Source organism: Amia ocellicauda, chromosome 8, assembly GCF_036373705.1.
Source record: "Amia ocellicauda isolate fAmiCal2 chromosome 8, fAmiCal2.hap1, whole genome shotgun sequence".
In the NCBI taxonomy this organism is placed as follows: domain Eukaryota; kingdom Metazoa; phylum Chordata; class Actinopteri; order Amiiformes; family Amiidae; genus Amia; species Amia ocellicauda.
The window spans coordinates 23,326,394-23,349,467 of record NC_089857.1 but is presented as its reverse complement, the minus strand read 5'-3'; the positions used below and the strand labels follow the sequence as shown (position 1 = coordinate 23,349,467).

Sequence of the window (23,074 nt, the reverse complement as noted above, 5' to 3'; positions counted from 1 at the left end):
TGTACCAGTGTCTGTAACCGGCCTCCTCGCTTCCAAGGCCCTAAGAGTGGTTCTCAGTCACAGATATCCATAGGAAACTAAACAATCTAAAGCTACATTAAATACAAATACTTAATACATTCCTTTGTAAGAAAAAATGCAATTGCTGAAGCTGGGCAAATTCCACCATGATAAAATTCCACAGTTTTAAGTCGTCTCCCCAAATGTTCTTGGGTATTGTCCTAATTCACAGAAGGTAAACGCAGATGGCTGAGCAAAGGTAAGGTCCCTGGTATCAATAGGAACAGAAGGTTGATAAGGACGAGTAAGGAGACAGTCCATCTCTGTTGGGAGAAGTGAGTTAATCATCTCCGAGAAAGGTACGGGTGAGGGTAACGGGTGAGCCATTACCCTGGAATGTGGGAGAGCGGGGTGAGGGCTCCATTGTCACTTGATATGCTAATAGGCAGCTGCCATTGGATACTCTGGTGGGTGGGGTGGTCACTCTGGAAGGTGGAGTTGGACAGGGGTTCAACTCATAAAAGCTGACTTGTCCATAAAGTCTTTGTATTAGTTTTGCCTTGTTGTACCCAGTATACTTGTATACGGTGATCTATATTCTGGACTCTGTAATAAATCACATTGAACCTGAACTGTCTTAGTTCCAGTCACTGCTACAGGAGGTCCTATTTTCTTACACCTTTGTCTCCCCCAGGTGTCCAGCCCTGGACTGAACTTGAACTAATAAAGAATAAACTATTGGTGACTCACAAGGCAGAAGGTATTATTTCAGGTGCTATGCTAGGCCCTGGTAATCTGTAATGAAATTGATAGTTTTACCTTAATAAAATAATAATCCTTTAATTAAGATAAATGCGTATTAATATACAGATAATTGCAGACAATGTTTGCCGAGTCAATTTATGATTTGTGGAGAACCTGAGCTATTATTGACACAAGGACAGTGTCTCCCATCTCAACCATGGAACACTGGAACTCTGTCTTTCAGAGTTGTCATTGGCCTCTTGGTGGCTTCTCTGACTAATGCCCTCCTTACCCAGCTGCTGAGTTTGGGAGGATGGCCTGCTCTAAGCAGATTCTGGGTGGTGCCGTATAACTTCCACTTCTTAATGATGGACTTGACTGTGCCCCAAGGGATATTCAATGCCTTTGAAATATTTTATACTGCTCCCCCAATCTGTGCTTTTACACAACTTTATCCCAGATTTGTTTTGAAAGCACCTTGGTTTTCATGGTAGTATCTTTGCTTTGAATGCACTTACCCAACTGTGTGACCTGTGGGAGTAGGCTGTGTAGTTCAGAAGAAAATATTTCAGGTTGTAACACAAATAGAAAATGAAAACATCCAAGAGGGTGACTGTTTCGGTGAATAGGCACTGTATATATTATATATTATCACCATCAGCCTATATCAATCCACTGCGGGATGAAGGCCTCCCCAAGATGTTTCCACTTGCTTCGATATACAGCTTCCCTTTTCCATGATTTCATCTTCACATCTTTTATTTGTTGGTCTTCTCATCTCCTAAGGTATTTTTTCAGCTCTTGATATTGATTCAACAGACTTCTTGGTCCATCTTTAATCTGTTCCTCATGCAATGTGTCCAATCCATTGCCATTTTTACATTTTCACTCTTGCAATGATGTCACATATTTTGGATTGTTCTTGGATCCATTCATTTATTTTTCTAGCTCTTCTTGTCAATCCCCCCCACCCACCCCCCCGAGAATTTAATGAACCGTTAAGAAAAAAGCCAAACTGGATTCACAAAATATTGATCACTGTGGTCTGAAATTTGAAAAGAGTTTATTTTGAAACATATGTAACTATTTGTGTCAGTAACATATACTATTGATGCATACAATATTGATAGTTACACAATTCTTTACCTTTTATTAAAAATACATTGCTTGCAAAATCAACTTTTAGTTACACTTCATCAATGGTCTGTATGGACAATCAGACATAGATAGAAAACATGTATTATTTCTCTCTTCATTAAGAGCAAAACACAAGCATTTTCCTGAAGGTGGTTGTGGAGATTTGGGGCAGTATGGACCACAGTATGGACAGTTCACTTTTCAATGAAGAAGGTGCTTTGGGCTCTTCTGGCTTTCTCTGTACTTTCAAAAGTGGGTGTTCCCAAAGGCAGCTCTAGTCGATCGTGCTCGGTTTCCATTATACCCTCTGCTTCAGCTGAAAAGACACACAGAGGGCTGTGTTGAAAATATTGTCTAATTGTCTAACTGAGGAGTATTTCAGAGTTTTGTTTCAGGTTCAAAACGACAATGTGAAAGCAGCTCTTAAAGGAGTGAGCAGAAACAACAAATGAAATTTAATCTAGAGCAGCAGAGTAATACATCAGCAGCTCGAGAAAATTCTCAGACATATTAATTTGATACAGCTGTCTTTCAAAGCACCCATTTAGCACATCAAGGTGAGAGTAATCCAGTGTAGTGACACTTTGTAGAATCTCAACCCAGCATTATTGTAATAATTGCACTGTGCATAACTTTTAAATAACAGGCATATGTTTACTTTTAGAAATAAATTGTCTTTCAGAATGTAAAGACTGAAACATTAAATGTAACAAAAAGCAAATGTGTAAGTTATTGATATGTTTGTTAAAAACCTCTTAGTATACGAGATGTTTCTTAATGGTTTCCTTTACCGAGCCCTTTCTTTGAGGCAGACACCTAAGTAAGCTCTGTGAAGAAACAGCTGGATTAAATCCTTGGTAAAAATAATTATTGACATGCACATGGATCAAGAGGGCTCCCTTCATTTGTTTTAATGCATGATTGTGTATGTGTGTCTCTGTCAGAGAATTTCCTTGATGTTTTGAGTGTAAATTAGTTTTTTATTTTCAGGGTGTAATACTCCTCACATTTTGCATATCTTAATCTAGGAAGAGACGATACCATATGCTACAAATTAAAATGTTGGATACTTCTATGTGTCCAGTGCTATTTGTGTAATTGTAACTGTGCTTTTAAAGAGCCAGGATATTCAAGAATACCTGAGATGTTGCTGGTAATGATGGGATGACTTCTAACTAAGCTCTTCAAGCTTGGATATAGGCTAAGTATGTTAGTGAGCAAATGTGGAAAATCAATGAAAAAATCATGTTTACCTAACCATGCATCTTTATATAACACCCTGTCTTCAAAACCTGATGCAAAGTTTCTGCATCAGTTGTTAACAATAAGCAACTCTGATCTTTCCATCAGTTTTTAAAGGTTAAGTCCACGTGTAACAAAAATAACTGCAACCAAGACAACAAATGTCAAACTGACGCATCAAAAACATACCAAATGAAATGACATGACAAGTCAAAACATGGTTAACTAATGATACTTCGGTTAGTATGGACTGCCCCTAGTGATATTAATCTCATCTGACATGTTTGAATAGGATATTCAATTAGCTGATGGGATGTGTGAGGTTTAAATCTTAGCCTTAGAAAACTGATTGATTAAACAAAGTAACAGGTAAATGAAATCATAGGTTGTATAGAAGAAGTCAGGTTCAACAGTACATCATGTAACTATTAACTCTAGTGCAACATTAATGGGTCACGGGTAGTATTATCTGAGTTGTGACAGAAGTATTGAATAAACTACTTTTTCCAACCAAAACTAGTGAAAATGAAACATAACCACCTTTACTGGTTTCTATAAAGCCTGTAACACTTAAAAGTAATTGACAGATGTAGAAAGCTACTGCTAAGTTTATAGGACATTCTTGTCAACAATGTTTTGCTTTTTCATTAAACATTGGTACACAGGTACTGATTGTGGAGGGGATGAGGAGGACAGCTACCCTTCACTGTTGGTAATGGGGGGGGGATAATATATCTATTCCCCCTTCACCACTTTTAACCCTTTCAAAAAGTACAATGTGTTTCTGAACTTCTATTACAACCTGAAAGACACCAAGAAGAAAAAAAGCAGTACAAGAAAGAAAAACAATACAAAAAATAAAAAATCATAGTCTACTACTGATGCATATACAGGTAACGGTACCAGAAGTATGACTGTAACTCGACTCCCTGAATATGTAATCTGCTTCACAGATTACCAATGATTCAATCTATAAATATATTTCTAAAGCAAGGAGCTGTATCTAATATGTTATCTTATCTTAAACAATGACTCACATTAATTGTGACAAATAGTTTTGCCGGTCAACACAGCTGTTCACTCAGTCTATATGTAATGCAACCACTTCTGTAATTTAATTTAAAATATAACAAACTGTACACTTTATTAAATCAACAAAATAAAATCACAAACAGATAAAATGAGTGGACTGCATACCCTAGACTTAGTACTATGTGTAGCTATAAACAAGCACACAATACATCAAGTACCAACCACATCCCAAAACCACACATAGGCACTTAATTGCATTTTAACTAGGCATGATATTATGTAACAGGGAGAACAATGGTAAACAAAATATTTTTCCTCTTCCTGAAAATTGCAACCCATTGAGCAGCAGTTCCAAAACACTGTTTGTCAAGTACAATACAAATCAAATACTGAAAACAACAAAAATAAAGCTTGGTTTTAATAATTTTCTCACCGGTGCACTAATAGAGAGGCTGATATAACGATGTTTAAAAACAAACCCTTAAACTCCCATCTCCAACCAGACTGCTGTTCCCTGACCTTTCCAACTGGTCAGCAGTTAATCTGTAATAACTGTAATCCAGTGATCGTTATGCAATATTTTCCTAGATAAATTTTAACTTTTGTCCACCATGCCTTTCAGGTGAGATCAGTGCCCATGTATATGTAATTTCATATAGATTACCCTTCATTCTGTATATTAAGGTTCCATAGCCCATGTCCAGCTGGTAGGCAAGGATGAAACTGAGTGGGATCACAGGTATGAACAACCTGGGATTCTTATTCCTCAAAGCACTGGAAAACAGAAGTAACAACAACATATTTAGTGCAACACAATACTTTAATTATCCCATAAACAATTATTTCCCTTTAATATAAAACATGTTTGAACAATTAAAATGCAATTAAATATGTGTAGAATGAAAATAAGAACCAGTTCCCACCAGAACTAGTTCCTCAACAGTATACAGGTGCCTAAATTAGTGAGGAGATTTTAATTGAAAAATAAAGTTAGAAAAGCAAGCAGTTATATGGCTTCCACTACAAGTGTGGTAAGGCAATGTACATGTTTAGCCAGATATCTTTGTTGTGCACCAGGAAGAACTACAGAAACAGGGAGAACCCCGGTATATTTTCCATTGCTAAATGGTTAATATTGTGAGGCATGCATCACCTCACAGGAGTTTAGTGTGTGAATCATTGTCCTGCCATGTACTGCTGTGCTTTTCTGTGTGCTATAATCATGCCTGCTATAATATTTGCAGAGCCTTGAATAAATAAATAGTACACTGATTTGAAGTTGCCCAAACTTTTAATAACATGTAGGCATGCACACCGCATACAGCACACGAAGTTCGTTTATTTTCCAGTATAGCTACATGCATATGCAAATCAGCTCACTCCGAATGCAGTACCCAGGCAGTTTATTCAGAGAGCACACACACAGTACAAACAGCCTGGCCATTGTGTACTTCATGGTCCTGCACTCATCAATTCAAACAGGGACTACACAAGAAAGGCCGCAGTCTAATGATTCCATACTGACTGATTGATGATACATGAACAGATTTTGTGACACTTAAAATTGTTAACAGAATTTGTAGTAATTTATATTTAAGCAAATTAGAGTTTTTTATTTTTTTAGTAATTTAATTAAACATTTTTTTTATGAGAAAAGTTAATCCTCTCTCTAGCTAATTAGGTATGTGCCATTGCTTATTCCTTGTTTCTGTGGTGCAAGAGGATGGAATTGACATTCCCTCTGGACGTGATGCTACTATATCGCAAGTTAGTCCCCGAGTTCTCATTCTCAGCTTAATAAACTGGAGAAATGGGGACTGAAGGAGTAAGCCAAGCCCCTGACAACAACCAACATATGGGGATACTGTGTCACCCATTCCAGCAGCAGCCTGGTTGTTCTTTGACAGTTTCCTTTGCATGTACCCTGACCCAGCTATGTTTAGCTTCTGAGAGCTGATGAGATTCCTGTAACTTGTACTTTACAGTCTCCCTGGACCACTTAATCGCATTTTTGACAAACTTGACTATCTCCTTTCTGCTCTCCCCCAACTGTCCTGCTTGGTGACTTCAACATCCACCCACTCTGCTGGGTTTCTTCCCCACCTTCACTTTTTTAACTTCTCTCTCTCCATGCACTCCTATTAAAAAAACTGGATGTCAGTTGGCCTAATACCCCTCCACCCACTCTGTCACCCCTCAGATCATTACTTAATCTATATAGAATTATAAAAAAGAAAACCTATTTAATTATAAAAAAAAGTGGAGAAAAGCAAATCCTAGATCACCTAGATCCAAAAATGCATTCTGCTGAAAATAACAAATTCACTGAGACCTCACTTTTTGTTTCCTTCTCTGCTAAGACATCTTACTTTCAATCTATTTTCCAATCTTCCACCAACAGCTCCAGCAAACTCTTTTCTACCTTACCTCCCTCTTTGTCCCTCCCCCTTCTGACCACCACTGACAACTTTGCCTTCTCCTCTACAGATATCCACAAAATCATTAATCTATTTCCAACTCTCCCAAACTTCCACTAAAACTGTAGCACCATCCATGTACTATATATATTATTATCTATTGTTCAGCAGAACGTGTCAGATATCAAGCATTCAGCTGAAAGCTAACAACAATGCAGTCAGGATTTGTAACAAATACAATGGGTTGAACTGCAACCAGAACCCCAGGGCAAGTTCAAAGCCAGCAATTATCACAAAATAATACAATACCTAAGGAAAAACCCAGCTTCTACTGCAACCACAGTATTGTAAAGTAACATATATGTTTTTCCACACATATATGTGACCACCCAAAACAGCATCAATTCTTCACCTGCCTAAATCTTTTGCACAGTACTGTATATGGACATACACCGATCAGCCATAACATTATGACCACTGACAGGTGAAGTGAATAACACTGATAATGTCGTTATCATGGCACCTGTCAGTGGGTGGGATATATTAGGCAGCAAGTGAACATTTTGTCCTCAAAGTTGATGTGTTAGAAGCAGGAAAAATGGGCAAGCGTAAGGATCTGAGCGACTCTGACAAGGGCCAAATTGTGATGGCTAGACTACTGGGTCAGAGCATCTCCAAAACTGCAGCTCTTGTGGGGTGTTCCCGGTCTGCAGTGGTCAGTACCTATCAAAAGTGGTCCAAGGAAGGAAAAGCGGCAGGGTCATGGGCGGCCAAGGCTCATTGATGCATGTGGGGAGTGAAGGCTGGCCCGTGTGATCCGATCCAACAGACGAGCTACTGTAGCTCAAATTGCTGAAAAAGTGAATGCTGGTTCTGATAGAAAGGTGTCAGAACACACAGTGCATCGCAGTTTGTTGCGTATGGGGCTGCGTAGCCGCAGACCAGTCAGGGTGCCCATACTGACCCGTTCACTGCTGAAAGTGCCTACAATGGGCACGTGAGCATCAGAACTGGACCACGGAGCAATGGAAGAAGGTGGCCTGGTGTGATGAATCACGAGTTCAAGGTGTTGACTCATTCCAATCGAGCATCTGTGGGATGTGCTGGACAAACAAGTCCGATCCATGGAGGCCCCACCTCGCCACTTACAGGACTTAAAGAATCTGCTGCTAACGTCTTGGTGCCAGATACCACAGCACACCTTCAGAGGTCTAGTGGAGTCCATGCCTCGACGGGTCAGGGCTGTTTTGGCAGCAAAAGGTGGACCTACACAATATTAGGCAGGTGATCATAATGTTATGGCTGATCGGTGTAAAGGCAGGTCTCAGTTGAGGGGATTCTCTGAAGCTGACGATTTCTTCTGTATGTCTCACTCCACCCATATCATATGAAGCCAAAGTAATAATGTATATAAATGTTATATAATTTAACAATAAAAAATCTGATATTCCTCCTTTGGAACTTTGATTTCCGAAAAGGGACTTCACCTCTTGAATTCTCTCAGAATGCCTCATGTCTGAGTTGCAGATTCCCCTGGCACATCTTTTTGTCAATTTTAAAATAATTTCAAGGATTTTATTGATAGTCTGATTGGTGACTACAATTCCCCTAAAACCTGCAATATACTACCTGCTCCTACTTTTTATATACTATACTATTCTATGTATTGACTCTTTTAGATAATTTTATATAGTATTCCATTACTACTTTTGTATTACATCAGTTTTGGAAACTAACTTACTCACTGTGGCTTAAAAGGTCAAATGCTTTTATGACCGCTAACAAAGAATAACAAATCAAGAAATACTTTATTATGGCGCTATTTCAGATAAAATTCACTACAGATACCCTGGACATAATACAATAGTTTAATAAAAAAAAAATGAACTCACCCGGCAGTTAGAGCAAAAGATGCCAATCCAAAAAAGGCTCCATAGTACTTGAGGAATTCCCTGGTCCAGGCGATCTGCATTGCCATCTGTCTCTCTCGCATCTGATTCTGCATAAGGATCTGCCGCTCCAGCTGAGAGAAACAGAACAATGAATCAATCAATTGAATACATAACATCAGATGTAATTATAGAACCTGGAATTAAAAAATTCTATTAAAATTAAAAAAGACAATTTATGAAAATGTACTCAATAAATATTAACCCAATACAAATAATAATTTTGCCACACAATCTATAATATCAGCACCAGAATGATCCAACTGCAGTACACATCCTGATAGTACATTTAGATACATATGCAAAATAGTAAATGGTCTTTAAGGTTTGGCTGGTGTGCTTATTGAACGAAATACACAGCATATATTTCCTGGCTATGACGACTCTTGATCTAAGTCTCATAATAAAAAAGCCAAGTCTGATCCATGAGCACTCCACCTCAGGTGTTAATGAAAATACTCTATGAAAAATGTCCATGGCTACTGTAATAAAATCTGTTTATTTCCTGCTTCAATGTAAAAATTCGCCAATTTTCTTTCCACATAACAAAGAGCTCCTGAGACAGTTAGAAAATGCACAGCCACTGTCAGAGTGTATAAACAGTAGTGGTAGTGTGGTAGTGCAGACTTTATGAAGACAAGTCTAAAAGTAACTAAAACAATGCTAACAGCATGCGTGCGTTTCACATAAGACTAAACGGATTATGACAGGTGCAGCACTTTTCTACTTCTAGCCCACAATCCTTAAATGTATAGGGGGATACAGTGGCTATTGATATTTATTATCATTATACTACTCAGTAGACCATTAAGCACATTAAAATATGTATGGCCCTGTTATCTCTTTCTGTAGAACATCCCTCATAATACAACTGACATTTACAGCCACTGGGGATGAAACATCACTAAAATGCTCTAACCCTTAGTATAAAGATATTTGCTTATTTTATTATTTTATTTAGCAGCATTTATTCAGCCTCAACAACTGATGGCTTTAAAATGACAGAACAGGGAATCTTTGCCGGTGAAGAAGGTCAGTCATTCTATTGTCAATCCTCTTTCCTGTTTACTGTAAGAAATGCACTGTGCTTATCAATCCTCTCCATATTTAAAGGAGAGCACAAAACATAATGTTATTCATTTCTGCAGGTCAGTCTGCTCTTTGTTTTTGTTTTAGATTACCATATCTGTTTTTGATTAGGTGCCAAACAGGTCAAAACTCCCATTGTTAGCATGCAAGTCATTGCAACTAAGATTGGTACTTTTCTTTCTGATTGGCTTTAATATAGAAATAAAAAGATCTAACTGAAAGCAGTCATAATGTCATTTGAACAATTACATTTGTTATCATAACTCAAATGTATTTTATTTTTTATTTTTTATCACACATGAATGAGGAAACACGTAGCATTGAAATAGTTCACATAATGGGGTAGGGAGAGAAGATCAGCCAAATATGAAATCATCAATGACCCATCTCCATTTGTATAGGCCAGGTTAGCTGTATAATTTCAATGTTCATCTTTTAAATAATGTACCTAAAATATATTCAATATCCTAAACAGAATCACAATACAACTGCAAAGATATAATTCATGAAAAATCGTATGTATTAGGCTAAGCATGCAGTATTAATCACAGCAGAGCCCAATATCTATCTTATGTCAAAATATTTCTATCTGAAAAAAGTAAATTGAAATAATAGTCTGCAGAAATTGCTTCTGAAATAAAAGCACACTTTGCCTAGATCAAATCACTGTGAAAGTTGATATGCAAGCTTTCTGGTAACACATCAAAAGACAAAAACACGAAACACCCTGTTTCAAAAACGAGCCCCTTTCAGTTTCAAATGGCTATATCAGATTAAAAAAAAAAATTCAGTGCAGCATTTCTTTCACAAGTCAACTTGAAAGCTTTCAAAATACATCCTAAAATAAGGAGAGATCGATAAACCCCCCAAATCTGATAAATTCTTCCAATTTCAACATCACATACTGAAAAGACAACCAACACATTTAGTTTCCCTTATATTTATCAGCTACATTTTCATTTGTTACATTTAAAAACATTATTCTCAGAGTTTGAATGCACATTATACCTCACCCTCCAGCCATCTCTGAGACAACTGGTACAGTACAGCAGTCTGCCCACATAGTCAGCCAGTGCATATCTGCAATTAGGGCAGATGGTTGAGAATACTGATTATTTATGATTTTAATTTTAATGAATAGATTTCATTAACAATTTTTTTACAATATAGTGTACACCTGCATTCATGAATCCTATATGTATTGCTATACAGGAGGACATATGTGTTAAAGTAGTACAGCTTTAAAATAATGATGCTTTTTCAGTTTGGCCAGTAACTTTTTTACTTTTATAATATGAATTATTGCTACTAAAACTAAACAAAACACTAGCCACACATTATTTTACATGAATGCAGCTTTTAATATTAATTTGTATATATTACTGATTTCTTTGAGAGTAATAATTGTGTGTTATTACCAATAAAACTATAGAAGATGTGTGGAATTAAATCATAGGCAGCAAATGCAAAAGTATTTTGCAGCTCTCATTTTGCCTTCTGCATGATTTTTTCACTGGTTTGTGTCCCCTTTAAAAGCCCAAAGTTACCAACTGTGGATTGGTCCACGGGGTGTTTTATACTTTTGTCCCATATCCAGTTCTCTGTCCCTTTAGCAGGATGGAGAAGTTGTGTTTTGGTTGCTCCAATTTGAAGTGGCAAATTAGGAACCAGCACAAACTTGATGTTATTTTATATTGCTGTTCCTACAAAAGAAAATAACACCACAGTATGAAAGCAGAAGTAGTCTGTGATAGTAGCCTACTTATAACTAGTGTAAAGGGCATCTCTTGCCTGGAGAATGAACAACATGCGACATCATGGTGTATGGTGGATTGGAAAGTATGTACAGTGCCTTGCAGAAGTATTCAGTCCTTCCTATGGTGTTCCATTTAGTAAAATTACAAAATGATGCATACACACTTTTTTTTTCAAAATGTGAATGCTCAAAATTAGGAATTCAGATGGTAGGATAAGTTACAGTAAATGTCAGCAAGAACTAAAGAGAACAAAATTATATATGTTGATTGCATAGGTATTCAGACCCCTCAACTCAATATTTGGTGGAAGAACCTTTGGCAGATATTACAGCCGTAAGTCTATTTGACTAAGTCTCTACCAACTTTGCACACTGGCTAGCTGCAATTTTTGCCCATTCTTTTTGTCAAATTTGCTAAAGCTCTCTTGCATTGCATGGGGATCACTAGGAGACAGCAGTTTTCAAGTCTTTCCACAGATCCACAGATTCTCAATAGGATACAAGTCAGGACTATGATTGGGCCACTCAAGGTCATTCACGTTCTTATTCTTAAGCCACTCCAGTGTAGCTCTGGCACTGAACTTTGGATCATTGTCCTGCTGAAAGGTTAATTGGCGCCCCAGTTTTAAATCTTTAGCAGACTGAAACAGATTTTCCTCTAGTATTTGTCAGTACTTTGCTCCATCCATTTTTCTTTCAATCCTAACAAGCTTTCCAGTTCCTGTTGAGGAGAAGTAGGCTATACTGAATACAATATAGCCGACAATCTGGGCTTTGTAATAAAATTAGTCATTGTGAATGAGTTCTAATCGTGTTGGTTCCTTAAACACATGATTTTCTCCATGTCAAATATTCATATATTATCATCATTATTTATTTTATAAGCAGATTTGCACCTGATATAGCTCTCGTCTGCCTGTCCCGATTGGCTCAGCAAGTTTCTAACTTTCCTGTGGAATTCAATCTTGGTCATGTTACAAACCCAGGTCTCACCTGTTTGATCGTGAATGCTAATTCTTTGGTATTAGCTAGGGGTGTGTATCTTTCCCTCTTTGACAATTTGATATGGATATAGATACACTGTCACTGATACATTACAGATACGTTCAGGATTTGATATAATCCAATTCAGCTTTGAGTCAATTCGATTCGATACAATGCGATTCGGTTCAATTCAAAGTGGTTGGATTTAGAAATACATTTAAAATAATTAAATAATCATCCAACTAAGGGATATAAATGTACAATCTGGCAATTTTCCATGCAATTATGGCAGCCAATTTAACACATAGCAAAGTGCAAGTCTACAAATTTATATTCTGAGGTTCTCAAAGGGAAAAAGACTGAATACATGTAGGACTAGAAGATTTAAACCCTGAAGATTTCGTGTGTATAATTGACGAATTACAACAATCAACGTTTTGGCTTAATCTGAATGAATTTTCATGGTTTCTTTTCAGATCGGTCTTAATAGGTTTCTGATTATTATTGTATTGCACACACGTGTGTTTTAAATAAAACCACAGTGTATTAAACTCTGAACTAGATTCAATTCAGAGTACTGTACATTTAATAGAGATACAGTGAGGGAAAAAAGTATTTGATCCCCTGCTGATTTTGTACGTTTGCCCACTGACAAAGACATGATCAGTCTATAATTTTAATGGTAGATGTATTTTAACAGTGAGAGACAGAATAACAACAAAAAAATCCAGAAAAACGCATTTCAAAAAAGTTATAAAATGATTTGCATGTTAATGAGGGAAATAAGTATTTGACCCCTTCGACTTAGTACTTGGTGGCAAAACCCTTGTTGGCAATCACAGAGGTCAGACGTTTCTTGTAGTTGGCCACCAGGTTTGCACACATCTCAGGAGGGATTTTGTCCCACTCCTCTTTGCAGATCCTCTCCAAGTCATTAAGGATTCGAGGCTGACGTTTGGCAACTCGAACCTTCAGCTCCCTCCTCAGATTTTCTATGGGATTAAGGTCTGGAGACTGGCTAGGCCACTCCAGGACCTTAATGTGCTTCTTCTTGAGCCACTGCTTTGTTGCCTTGGCTGTGTGTTTTGGGTCATTGTCATGCTGGAATACCCATCCACGACCCATTTTCAATGCCCTGGCTGAGGGAAGGAGGTTCTCACCCAAGATTTGACGGTGCATGGCCCTGTCCATCGTCCCTTTGACGCGGTGCAGTTGTCCTGTCCCCTTAGCAGAAAAACACCCCCAAAGCATAATGTTTCCACCTCCATGTTTGACGGTGGGGATGGTGTTCTTGGGGTCATTCCTCCTGCTCCAAACACGGTGAGTTGAGTTGATGCCAAATTTTATGATTAAAATGGAGATGGTTCAGATTGTTATTTTGCATAAATATAAACTTAATAAATGCACATTTGTGAAGTTGCTTAATGTTGCAAATTGTTATTTAGTCCACAATACATCCATATAAAGATCCCAAGAGTAGATTAGACTTGTTTTCAGTAACACCGTCCTATTTCTTTGTAAACCCGCCTTCATTGGCCAATCATACACATGCAAAGCATGTTCTTTGATATGCACAAATCACATGGCTTAACCCACTCCCACACAGTATTGCTGCTGGGTCAAAAATATAATTATAGGAGAAGCCAACAACTTGCACTCTGTGGCTACCCTGCGTAGGGCACTATACAAATAAAAATGGATTGATTGATTGATTGTGAGTGAAAAAATACACATTATGATTTGATCTGCACTTGCTGTATTGGTTTGTTGGCCAGTTTGTGACGAACGGATCAATTTGCTAATAAATACGGACCGGGGAATTTAAAACAGTGCAGTCAAATTTCAAACAGCTGGACCGGTGCATCAATTCGTATCAGTGAATCGTTACACCCCTAGTGTTGAAAAGCATGGTTCTAGTGTTAATTGCCTTTTTAAATAACAAGTATTAGATAAGTTCTTTACTTTGTAGCGTTAAGGGGGTGTGTGTGTTTTGATAGAGCATTTTAGCTCTGAGCTGAAGCTCTGATCTGAAGAAGACCTCTCCCCCAAAGTTATCAGATTTCCTGAGCTCATCGGCACGTGAACTGTTCTATATCAAAGTGGCAGTCTTGGGAGGATGGCACCAAGAATGGGCCAAATGGCTTGGAATCCCTGCTGTGAAATGTCTGGGGAATAGGGCCTGGAGGTAATAAAACTCTTTGAAGTGGACGAGAGCCGAAATCCCGACAATGAGCTACGAACCCAGGCCAACCGGCATTTCCAAAAGATGGTATGGATTGACATCAGTCATAAATCGAGCCTCCTCCAATAGGACACTGGGGGCTGAAACCGAAATCCAATCTCACAAACTCAAGAACCGATCGTCTATTGATCTGACAGGCGTATAAAGGGTAGTGCACGGCATCTATCTCCCCCTCTCTCATTTGAACCAGTAACTTGCTGCCATACGAGATTGAGCCGTACGAAGAATTCTTTTAAAGGACTTTATCAAATAAAGAACTTTAGAAACTGTGCCTGCCCGCCTGTACCCATCTGATCAGTGGAGTGTTAGAGCTGGACAATTGACAAGTCGACTGCAATACAAAAGTGTTCAGTCATTTAAATAGCTATTGAGTCTTAAGAAACTTGACCCTTGGAAATGAACAGGGCCCTGCTTTCCTCAAAGACTGTCTTCAAGTAACTACGGTGGAAACCCTGCTTGCAAAGAAGATTTTGTGCACACACTTGGAGCCTTCAAACCAGTGGAAAATCTGTTTGGAAAAGACTCTACATTCGCGAAACCCCAACTTCCAGGTGCATCGACTGAAGTGGAAGTTATTGGACAAAGCCAAACCGGACTGCCTTTGTTCCAAACCACACGGACCTCGTGCCGTGTGTTTTTATTTGAGCCCGAAGACAGAGAGGCCTCTCTGTGATGAAGTTCAGATAAGTTAACAGTTTGGAGTTTATCATTCATGACATTTGAGAAATCTATTAGAAATGTTATTCTGTGAGTCATAAACTTTAGAATGTGTACTATAATTTAGTATTTTCTTAAATATAAATGAGTGCTGCAATTAAACTGTTTTGTTTGACAATTTTAGAAATAAAATCTGTCACCGCAGAGAAATATCTTCTCATTCCTGTTTAACTGTTTAGTCTGAAATTGACACAAGTTAATAGACACTAGATTATAGGTGGCCCTGCCTATCCTTAATCATTGAACAGTAATCAATTAGGGAGAATTGTGGTAACAAGAAATTATAGGATCTTTCTCGGCACCCAAACATAAATGAGACTGATATATGTAACGAGAAGTTATTTGACTTAAATACTAACCTGCATTAGTTATTTAATGTCCGACTAACAATACTAATGAGAGACTCACCTTCATCTTACTAACCGGTTGTCAATGTGTTTGTAATTTTGTGTAAAGTTTTGTGTGTTATCATTTGTGTTATCTTTGATTTGGTCATGGAAGTGATTTGTCTTTGATTTGTTGATCTTGAGTGAATTTTAATTAGTTTTTCCCTTTTTGTAAAACTAGTGTAGTGCTACATTTTATCTTTGTTTTTAATAAATTTGAGAATTTATATCTTTGGAATTGGTGTCTGTGTCCAATTATTGCAGAAATTGAGTTCTAGGATTCTTGATAAGGTGATACTTAAATTCACTTCTTTGAACTGAAATGTATAAGTGTACCTTACGCTACAACTTGTTGTTACTTTTAGGTAATTTGATAGTGTTCTTAAGTTTGGGAGCGTTTAGGTGACTTTTTGGGGAAAGTCATGGGTCTTTGGGAATGGACTATAATTTTCTCCTTTTAAATGAATGGAAATAGCCTGTTCAATTTACGAACAATTGCTATCCAAACGGTTTTCAGAAATTGATTATGTTTGGATAAGGGGAATGACCTGTATTTGCAACTGTGATATGTTATTGAATGATATAATCAATGAAAGGCTTGAAAGAATTGCCTCACAAATGCTCTGCGTTGGGAGAGATTGTTGGAGGGATTACCCCACCCACACTCTCCCACTTAAGATCTTCTGAATATCCAATTAATGATCAATGTCCCTTTCCATTTCCAATGTCTCCTCATTTACCCTGCAACCAAGCCTTCTGAAACATTTCTTACTCTTTCAGGTTTAAATCCATAGGAGCAGAACACTCTGTGCTCTGTGTACCGCTCTGGATTATTTTGGACTGAAAATACAGACGGGTGACCACGAGCCACCATAAGAGCTTCAATGCGCCTTCATGCCCCCAATAATGACCGATCTTTCAAAGTCACTTAGATCCTTTCGTCTTGCCATCTTGATCCAAAATCGAGGTCAACTGGGCCTGCTCAGCATTTTTATACATGTCACAGAGCATGATAGGATTTTAATTGCTTAATTGTATCATGCTTGGAGGCATCTGCATTTGTTATGTTACTCCATTCATTTATTCAGGTTTTGCCTTTAACGCCCCAAGAACAAGCAGGAACTAAAGACAGCTGTAGTGCAGGCCTGGCAGAGCATCACCAGGGAAGAAACCCAGCATCTGGTGATGTCTATGAGTTCCAGACTTCAGGCTGTCATTGACTGCAAAGGATTTGCAACCAAGTATTGAAACTCACAATTTAATTCATGATTATGTTGGTTTGTCCAAATACTTTTGAGCCCCTAACATTGGGGGGACCACATATAAAAATGGGTGTAATTCCTACACCATTCACCTAATTTGGATGTAACTACCCTCAAATTAAAGATGAAAGTCTACCCTTTTAAATCCATTGTGGTGGCATTCAGAGCCAAAATTATGACAATTGTGTCACTGTTCAAATATTTATGAACCTAACTGTAAGTTGAAACACGCAAGGATCATTTTGTTCGTTTTCTCTCAAATCTTTAATAAATCAAAAGTGTTTTTATGTCATCAATGATTGCGGACTGTTTACAGACGGGAACTGCTGTTTATCTTTCCCTTTCAGTGGTTCTTCCACTAGAGGGGAATCTATTTCATACATATTCCCCGGGACAAGGCACACCGCATTTAAAGTCTATTGTTAACACTGTTGTAGCACCAGCAATTTTATAAGTCATTTAATTTAAAAGCAAAAAACATTATAACATGCCTGGGGGTTATCTGAGAGGGACGCTGCATACAAATATGCAAGTATTAGTTTGAGAATGAACTGGGGTGCCAAATATGATCTATTATAATATTATTATTACTTTATTATTATTATTATTATTATTATTAATAATAATAATAATATTATATTTCTTAGCAGATAACCTTATCCAAGGTGACTTACAATTGTTACAATTACAATCTTACAATTATTTTTATTTAAGTTGCATCTGCAAATAAATAAATAAAATAATAAACATCAAATTGAAGGAGAGGATTAAAAGGTGACGATGCAGAAGCAAAATATCTACAAAAGAGAGAAGTTCGGTGATATTTACAAAGGTCATAAACAAAGATTTGGGGAGTTAAGGTAACCAGTTGTAAAGCTGGTGGCAAGGGTACGTGTGAAGCAGACAGTCATTTAATGTCTAGACAAATGTTTTCTAAAGAAAAAAATAAATAAAAAAAATCAAAGGCAGCATTAGCACTATACACTACACTATACCTATGCAGCTTACTGTGAAATGTACAAGGCTGCCATGTATCTTACCACAATTTAAAAGTTTTTCACGAGACATCACTTAACTTATTAATTCTCACATAATGGATAAGGCTGGTATATAACCCTGTAGCAAATGTTGACAGATTCTAAATGCCATACCGAAGTATATGGTATAAATCACTGATCTTCTTCGGATCCCATTGTGCACAATGTACAGCATAAACATCATTGTCCTTCTACCAAACATTTTGGAGATGGGAGTTTTTACTTATAGAATGATTACCTTTTTTTTTTTCAAATTTTAACCAATGTATTTAAACTGTCAACGATATAACCTTAATTAAGACTTGCTGACATTTATGCAATGAAGATAGGAGTGAAAGTTTAAAAATACAGTACATGCTTTACCGTGTTATATCCGAATTCACATTATATCTGATTATGTTACATTGTGTTAGAGGTATATAAGAGACAAAGAGGTGTAATAGTACACCAAAACTATTTAATGAGCTAGATTCTAACCATTATAAGTGACTATTCATAAAGCCATCAATTCAGAATTATTTTCTTAGTTATTTCATAGAACTTGAGTGAAAGTGGAGAAAAATAAACTGGACAGACCTGTTTTCAGAGAAACCATCACTTTTGAAAATTACTTTAAATTATGATTATTATTGATGATAATAATAATTTGTTAAATATTTAACAGTGAGAAACGTATTTCACATTCTATTTTTAATTCACTATTTTTTACTTTCCAAGTGATTCATTATTTTAAAAATAAAAACAATAAAGTCTGAAAGCTTGATTGGAGCAAATCACAGCTTCACATTTCTTTCACTTATTTTCTTTGTAGATATGAATAAAATAGAATGTTTACTTTTTGAAAAATAGGTTATTCCTAATTAGATATATTAACACGTCAATACGTCCTGTTTTAGTGAATTTACAGTAGACATGTACAAGTTTCTGCTGACAGACTCAATCATGTAAATGACACTAAAAGCAACATTAGGAGGATGTATTTTACCTTAATAATACCAAAGTACCAAGTACCTCACTTAGCTTCATGCCAGATAAGTAATTTCCTTTAGTTATGATTTGACTTGAAAAGGAGATTTAACAAAACCTTTGCTTGACCATTTTTTCAGAAAACAATTACAATATTGAATGGGTTACTTTGAATGATAATTTCAGAGCAATTGACGTTACAATATTGAAATGATACATATAACCATGTTGAAAATAGAGTATAGAGAAGTATAGAGAAATTATGGTGCCACCTGGAAATGTTGCTAAAATAAAACTTGGAAATAAAGGCTTAGAATAAACATTTGTATTTTTATCAAAATGTACTAAACTCTCAAACATTCTCAAAAGTAAATGCAAAAAAAGGCCTGGCATTTTATTGCCCCCTCTCAGGGCCCCCTGAATAATCACCACCTTTCCCCCTTTTACTATGCCGCTGGTGAAAACATTTATCAAGAGAAACTTTACAAGTATATCACTAATTATCAAGCATTGCTCATTTGTTTTTCAGTATCCCATTAGTCACCAATACCCCTACACAAATAACAGACCATCTCTCCTCTTATCTATTCCCAAACTATACTTCTTTATGTTTGTAAACAGTTCCATAGTCCTGTTGCACTCTACTATCACCCTCAAATGTGCAGGATCTAGAGGGCTCATTTGAACCATAGTCTGCATCGTGGTTTTTCCTCAATGCCAAGAAGTCTTCAGTGTTTCATGCTGCCACATCTGCAGTTTAATCCAAATATAAATCATTGGCATGCCACTGTTGTCTTTTGCATGTGGCAGACCTCATCGGACCCTGCAAATATCTAACAGGAGGGTTTCCAGATCCAAACTACACGCTAGTTGTGGGTGGATTACCCTTACTACTACCAAAATGTTGCGAGCTGGTTGCAAAACACAAATATTGTCCTTTCACAGTTTCTTTAAGATTTTTCTTATTATTATTGTCTGTGTCATAAAACACAAACATAACGCTCTCAGTTTCTTTACTATTGTTGTAATTATTATTGTCCACATTGTGAAACAGATGTTGATCTCTTGATTTGTTTATTATCTGTGTTGTAAAACATTATAAGACATTGTTTTCTCTTATCATTCCGATTTGCAAACATCCCAGTTTTTTGGGAGTTTGTGGTCTCCATTTGGACCACCAAGATGCATCCTCAAAAATCGGAACAACTTATAACTGGTTACAGGTTGCAGATACAGTTATAGTCCCTATTTAACACATACAGGAGAGTGAACAAAGTAGGTGAGATAAGAACCTATGAACCTACCTGGAGTCGGGAGTTGAGAAGCATGAATTCCTGCTGCTTCTTTAAGTTCTGATCCAAAGTCTTTGACATAAAAACCCCCATTGTTTTCCTATTATGTAAAAAAAAGGTATAATCAATGCATAAAATAAGCTATTGTTAACTTACTATGCTTACCTTCCCCCATATTACGTAAATGTCCCCACATATTGCTAGGAGAATATAAAATACCTGTTGTTTAATTTTTTGTTTCTATCATATTAACTACATCGAACACTTTAAGAGTTTAATCTTCACACAAAAAGATCTTCAAATGTCTTTATTTAAAAGTCTTTATTTTGGCTTCAACACCCAAGGGTGCTACTGCTGTGTTCAGAGCTGCTGGAAATATGGAGTAATTATTTTGAATTTTTCCAATAAAAAATAAAAAATATCTGATAAACAAAACAAGCACGCACACACACACAAACAACTGCTGAAAAACTCACATGAAACATTTTCAATGCCTGTTAAAAAATTATTAATTGGTTTCCTCAACAATAAAAAAAGTATTCTGCAAGAGATCTACATTGATCATTTTAATCACATTGCATTCCAATGCTTGCTTCGTTTGCATCTCAATTTTCTAAACTTACGAATGCGGTGCAATTGGATTCTCGTATATAAGCTAAACAAACGCAGGATCAATGGCTAGTCGGCCATCTTGTAATGGATGAGATAAATCTGTCAGATCTTAACTTTCAGGGCTCGACCTCTCACATAAAAGTGACATCGGGTAGATACTACTGTGATCTTAATGCAGAGAAAAGTAATATATGTAGGTACGTAACACAAATGTGTATTGTCTCATTTTTAATCAAACAACTGTGTGTTTCCCCCGTTTGAGAAGGAGCTGAAGTCCATGCACTGGCTGGCGTGAGCAGGCTCTGCGCACGTCTGCCTTTACCCTCAGCTGGCCTGCATGCGTGCAATGCTGCTAAGTGCACGTATTGCCTCACAGAACAATGTGAACGTTTTAGCCATTCTGTTATAAAGTATGGCATGGCATATACATCAGTTCATATTTAGGCTATAATGTATTTTGAGACGAATTTAAACAATTTTCTAGGCATCTCTTGCATTTCTCTTCAAAACATTTAACAGACGATGTATATGCCCTTTGCAATGTAGCCTATAATCTATGTAGCTGGAACACATTTACTTACCAGCGGTCACTGCTTGAAAATTGAAGTTTCGACGAGTTGTTGCTCAGATATGCACTTACACGGAGTTTAAAATAAGTAATGAAGTCACGTGTTACACATTCACTCACAATTAACGCTTTACCTGTTTTCTACGCTTTCAATAATATTGTAATATTTCGTTTATAAAGACATTACATCAAATGTGGAAATGTCGTAATTATGTTTCCCTACAATAAGATATATTGCACTGATACATTTCAGGGGGAATGCGTCTAGTGTTTTAATCTATACGTATATATATATCATATAATGTATACAAAAAAAATACTATTTTATTATTATTATTATTATTATTATTATTATTATTATTATTATTATTATATATAAGATTCTGGCTTTTCAATAAGTGTCTCAATAGCATATATATATATATATATATATATATATATATATATATATATATATATATATATATATATATATATATATATTATTTTGAAAGTACATACATCTTCTATCTGTGCATGTCACTCCCTGATACAATTCAAAATCTTCATTGCAGTCACATATCCAAATCCATTGACTCCACATGTGATCAGTGTAAGCAGGCCCCATCCACTTTGATCCTGGACCTGTTCCACGCTTGCCACATTCTGGAACTCTATTTTTGAGACTTTTTCTGAAATTTTACATTTTCCTATTGACCCCACACCATGTATTGCAATATTTGGTGTTATGCCCCATGGGCTAACTCCAAACTCCAATCCAGCACCCTGGCGTTCATATGTTTTAGCCTCTGCCTTATCCTGCTGAGTTAGAAGCAAGCTGCCCCATTCACCAATGTCGAGTGAATTAGATACATTATGCAATTTCTTAATCTGTAAAGTCAGGTTCACTCTTAATGGATCAAGCACTACATTGTACACTGCATGACTGCCTTTTCTTTCATATGTTGAGTTTTAGAATTTACAGCCCTCATTTAACTCTTCTTATGCTTGACTGTTACCATTTATTTATTTTTCAAAACATATATACACTCACCTAAAGGATTATTAGGAACACCATACTAATACTGTGTTTGACCCCCTTTCACCTTCAGAACTGCCTTAATTCTATGTGGCATTGATTCAACAAGGTGCTGAAACCATTCTTTAGAAATGTTGGCCCATATTGATAAAATAGCATCTTGCAGTTGATGGAGATTTGTGGGATGCACATCCAGGGCACGAAGCTCCCGTTCCACCACATCCCAAAGATGCTCTATTGGGTTGAGATCTGGTGACTGTGGGGGCCAGTTTAGTACAGTGAACTCATTGTCATGTTCAAGAAACCAATTTGAAATGATTCGACCTTTGTGACATGGTGCATTATCCTGCTGGAAGTAGCCATCAGAGGATGGGTACATGGTAGTCATAAAGGGATGGACATGGTCAGAAACAATGCTCAGGTAGGCCGTGGCATTTAAACGATGCCCAATTGGCACTAAGGGGCCTAAAGTGTGCCAAGAAAACATCCCCCACACCATTACACCACCACCACCAGCCTGCACAGTGGTAACAAGGCATGATGGATCCATGTTCTCATTCTGTTTACGCCAAATTCTGACTCTACCATCTGAATGTCTCAACAGAAATCGAGACTCATCAGACC

At 37.0% G+C, this 23,074-nt stretch overlaps 1 protein-coding gene across 2 annotated transcripts; it reads right to left on the bottom strand.

The window, feature by feature from the left end:
- Positions 1 to 1,790: 1,790 nt before the first annotated feature.
- Positions 1,791 to 21,565, bottom strand: plgrkt (plasminogen receptor, C-terminal lysine transmembrane protein). 2 transcript variants are annotated; one of them, XM_066710731.1, is made up of 5 exons: positions 21,446 to 21,565; positions 20,265 to 20,352; positions 8,465 to 8,595; positions 4,820 to 4,929; positions 1,791 to 2,197 (listed from the first exon to the last, which is right to left on the bottom strand). In XM_066710731.1, exons 2-5 carry the CDS (start codon positions 20,343 to 20,345, stop codon positions 2,076 to 2,078), a joined length of 444 nt encoding a protein of 147 aa, XP_066566828.1. In that variant the 5' UTR covers positions 20,346 to 20,352; positions 21,446 to 21,565; the 3' UTR covers positions 1,791 to 2,075. The 2 variants fall into 2 exon arrangements, with proteins under 2 accessions (XP_066566828.1, XP_066566827.1); XM_066710730.1 differs by lacking the exon at positions 21,446 to 21,565 and adding an exon at positions 20,729 to 20,869.
- Between the last annotated feature and the right edge of the window lie 1,509 nt (positions 21,566 to 23,074).

Bases quoted from the DNA above. Each gene is read 5' to 3' on its own strand.
- plgrkt (XM_066710730.1), bottom strand. The intron at 4,930-8,464 runs GTGAGTTCATTT...TCTGTTTTCCAG, and splicing joins TCTTTTGCTCTAACTGCCGG to TGCTTTGAGGAATAAGAATC. The intron at 2,198-4,819 runs GTAATCTATATG...GTGTCTTTTCAG, and splicing joins CTTAATATACAGAATGAAGG to CTGAAGCAGAGGGTATAATG.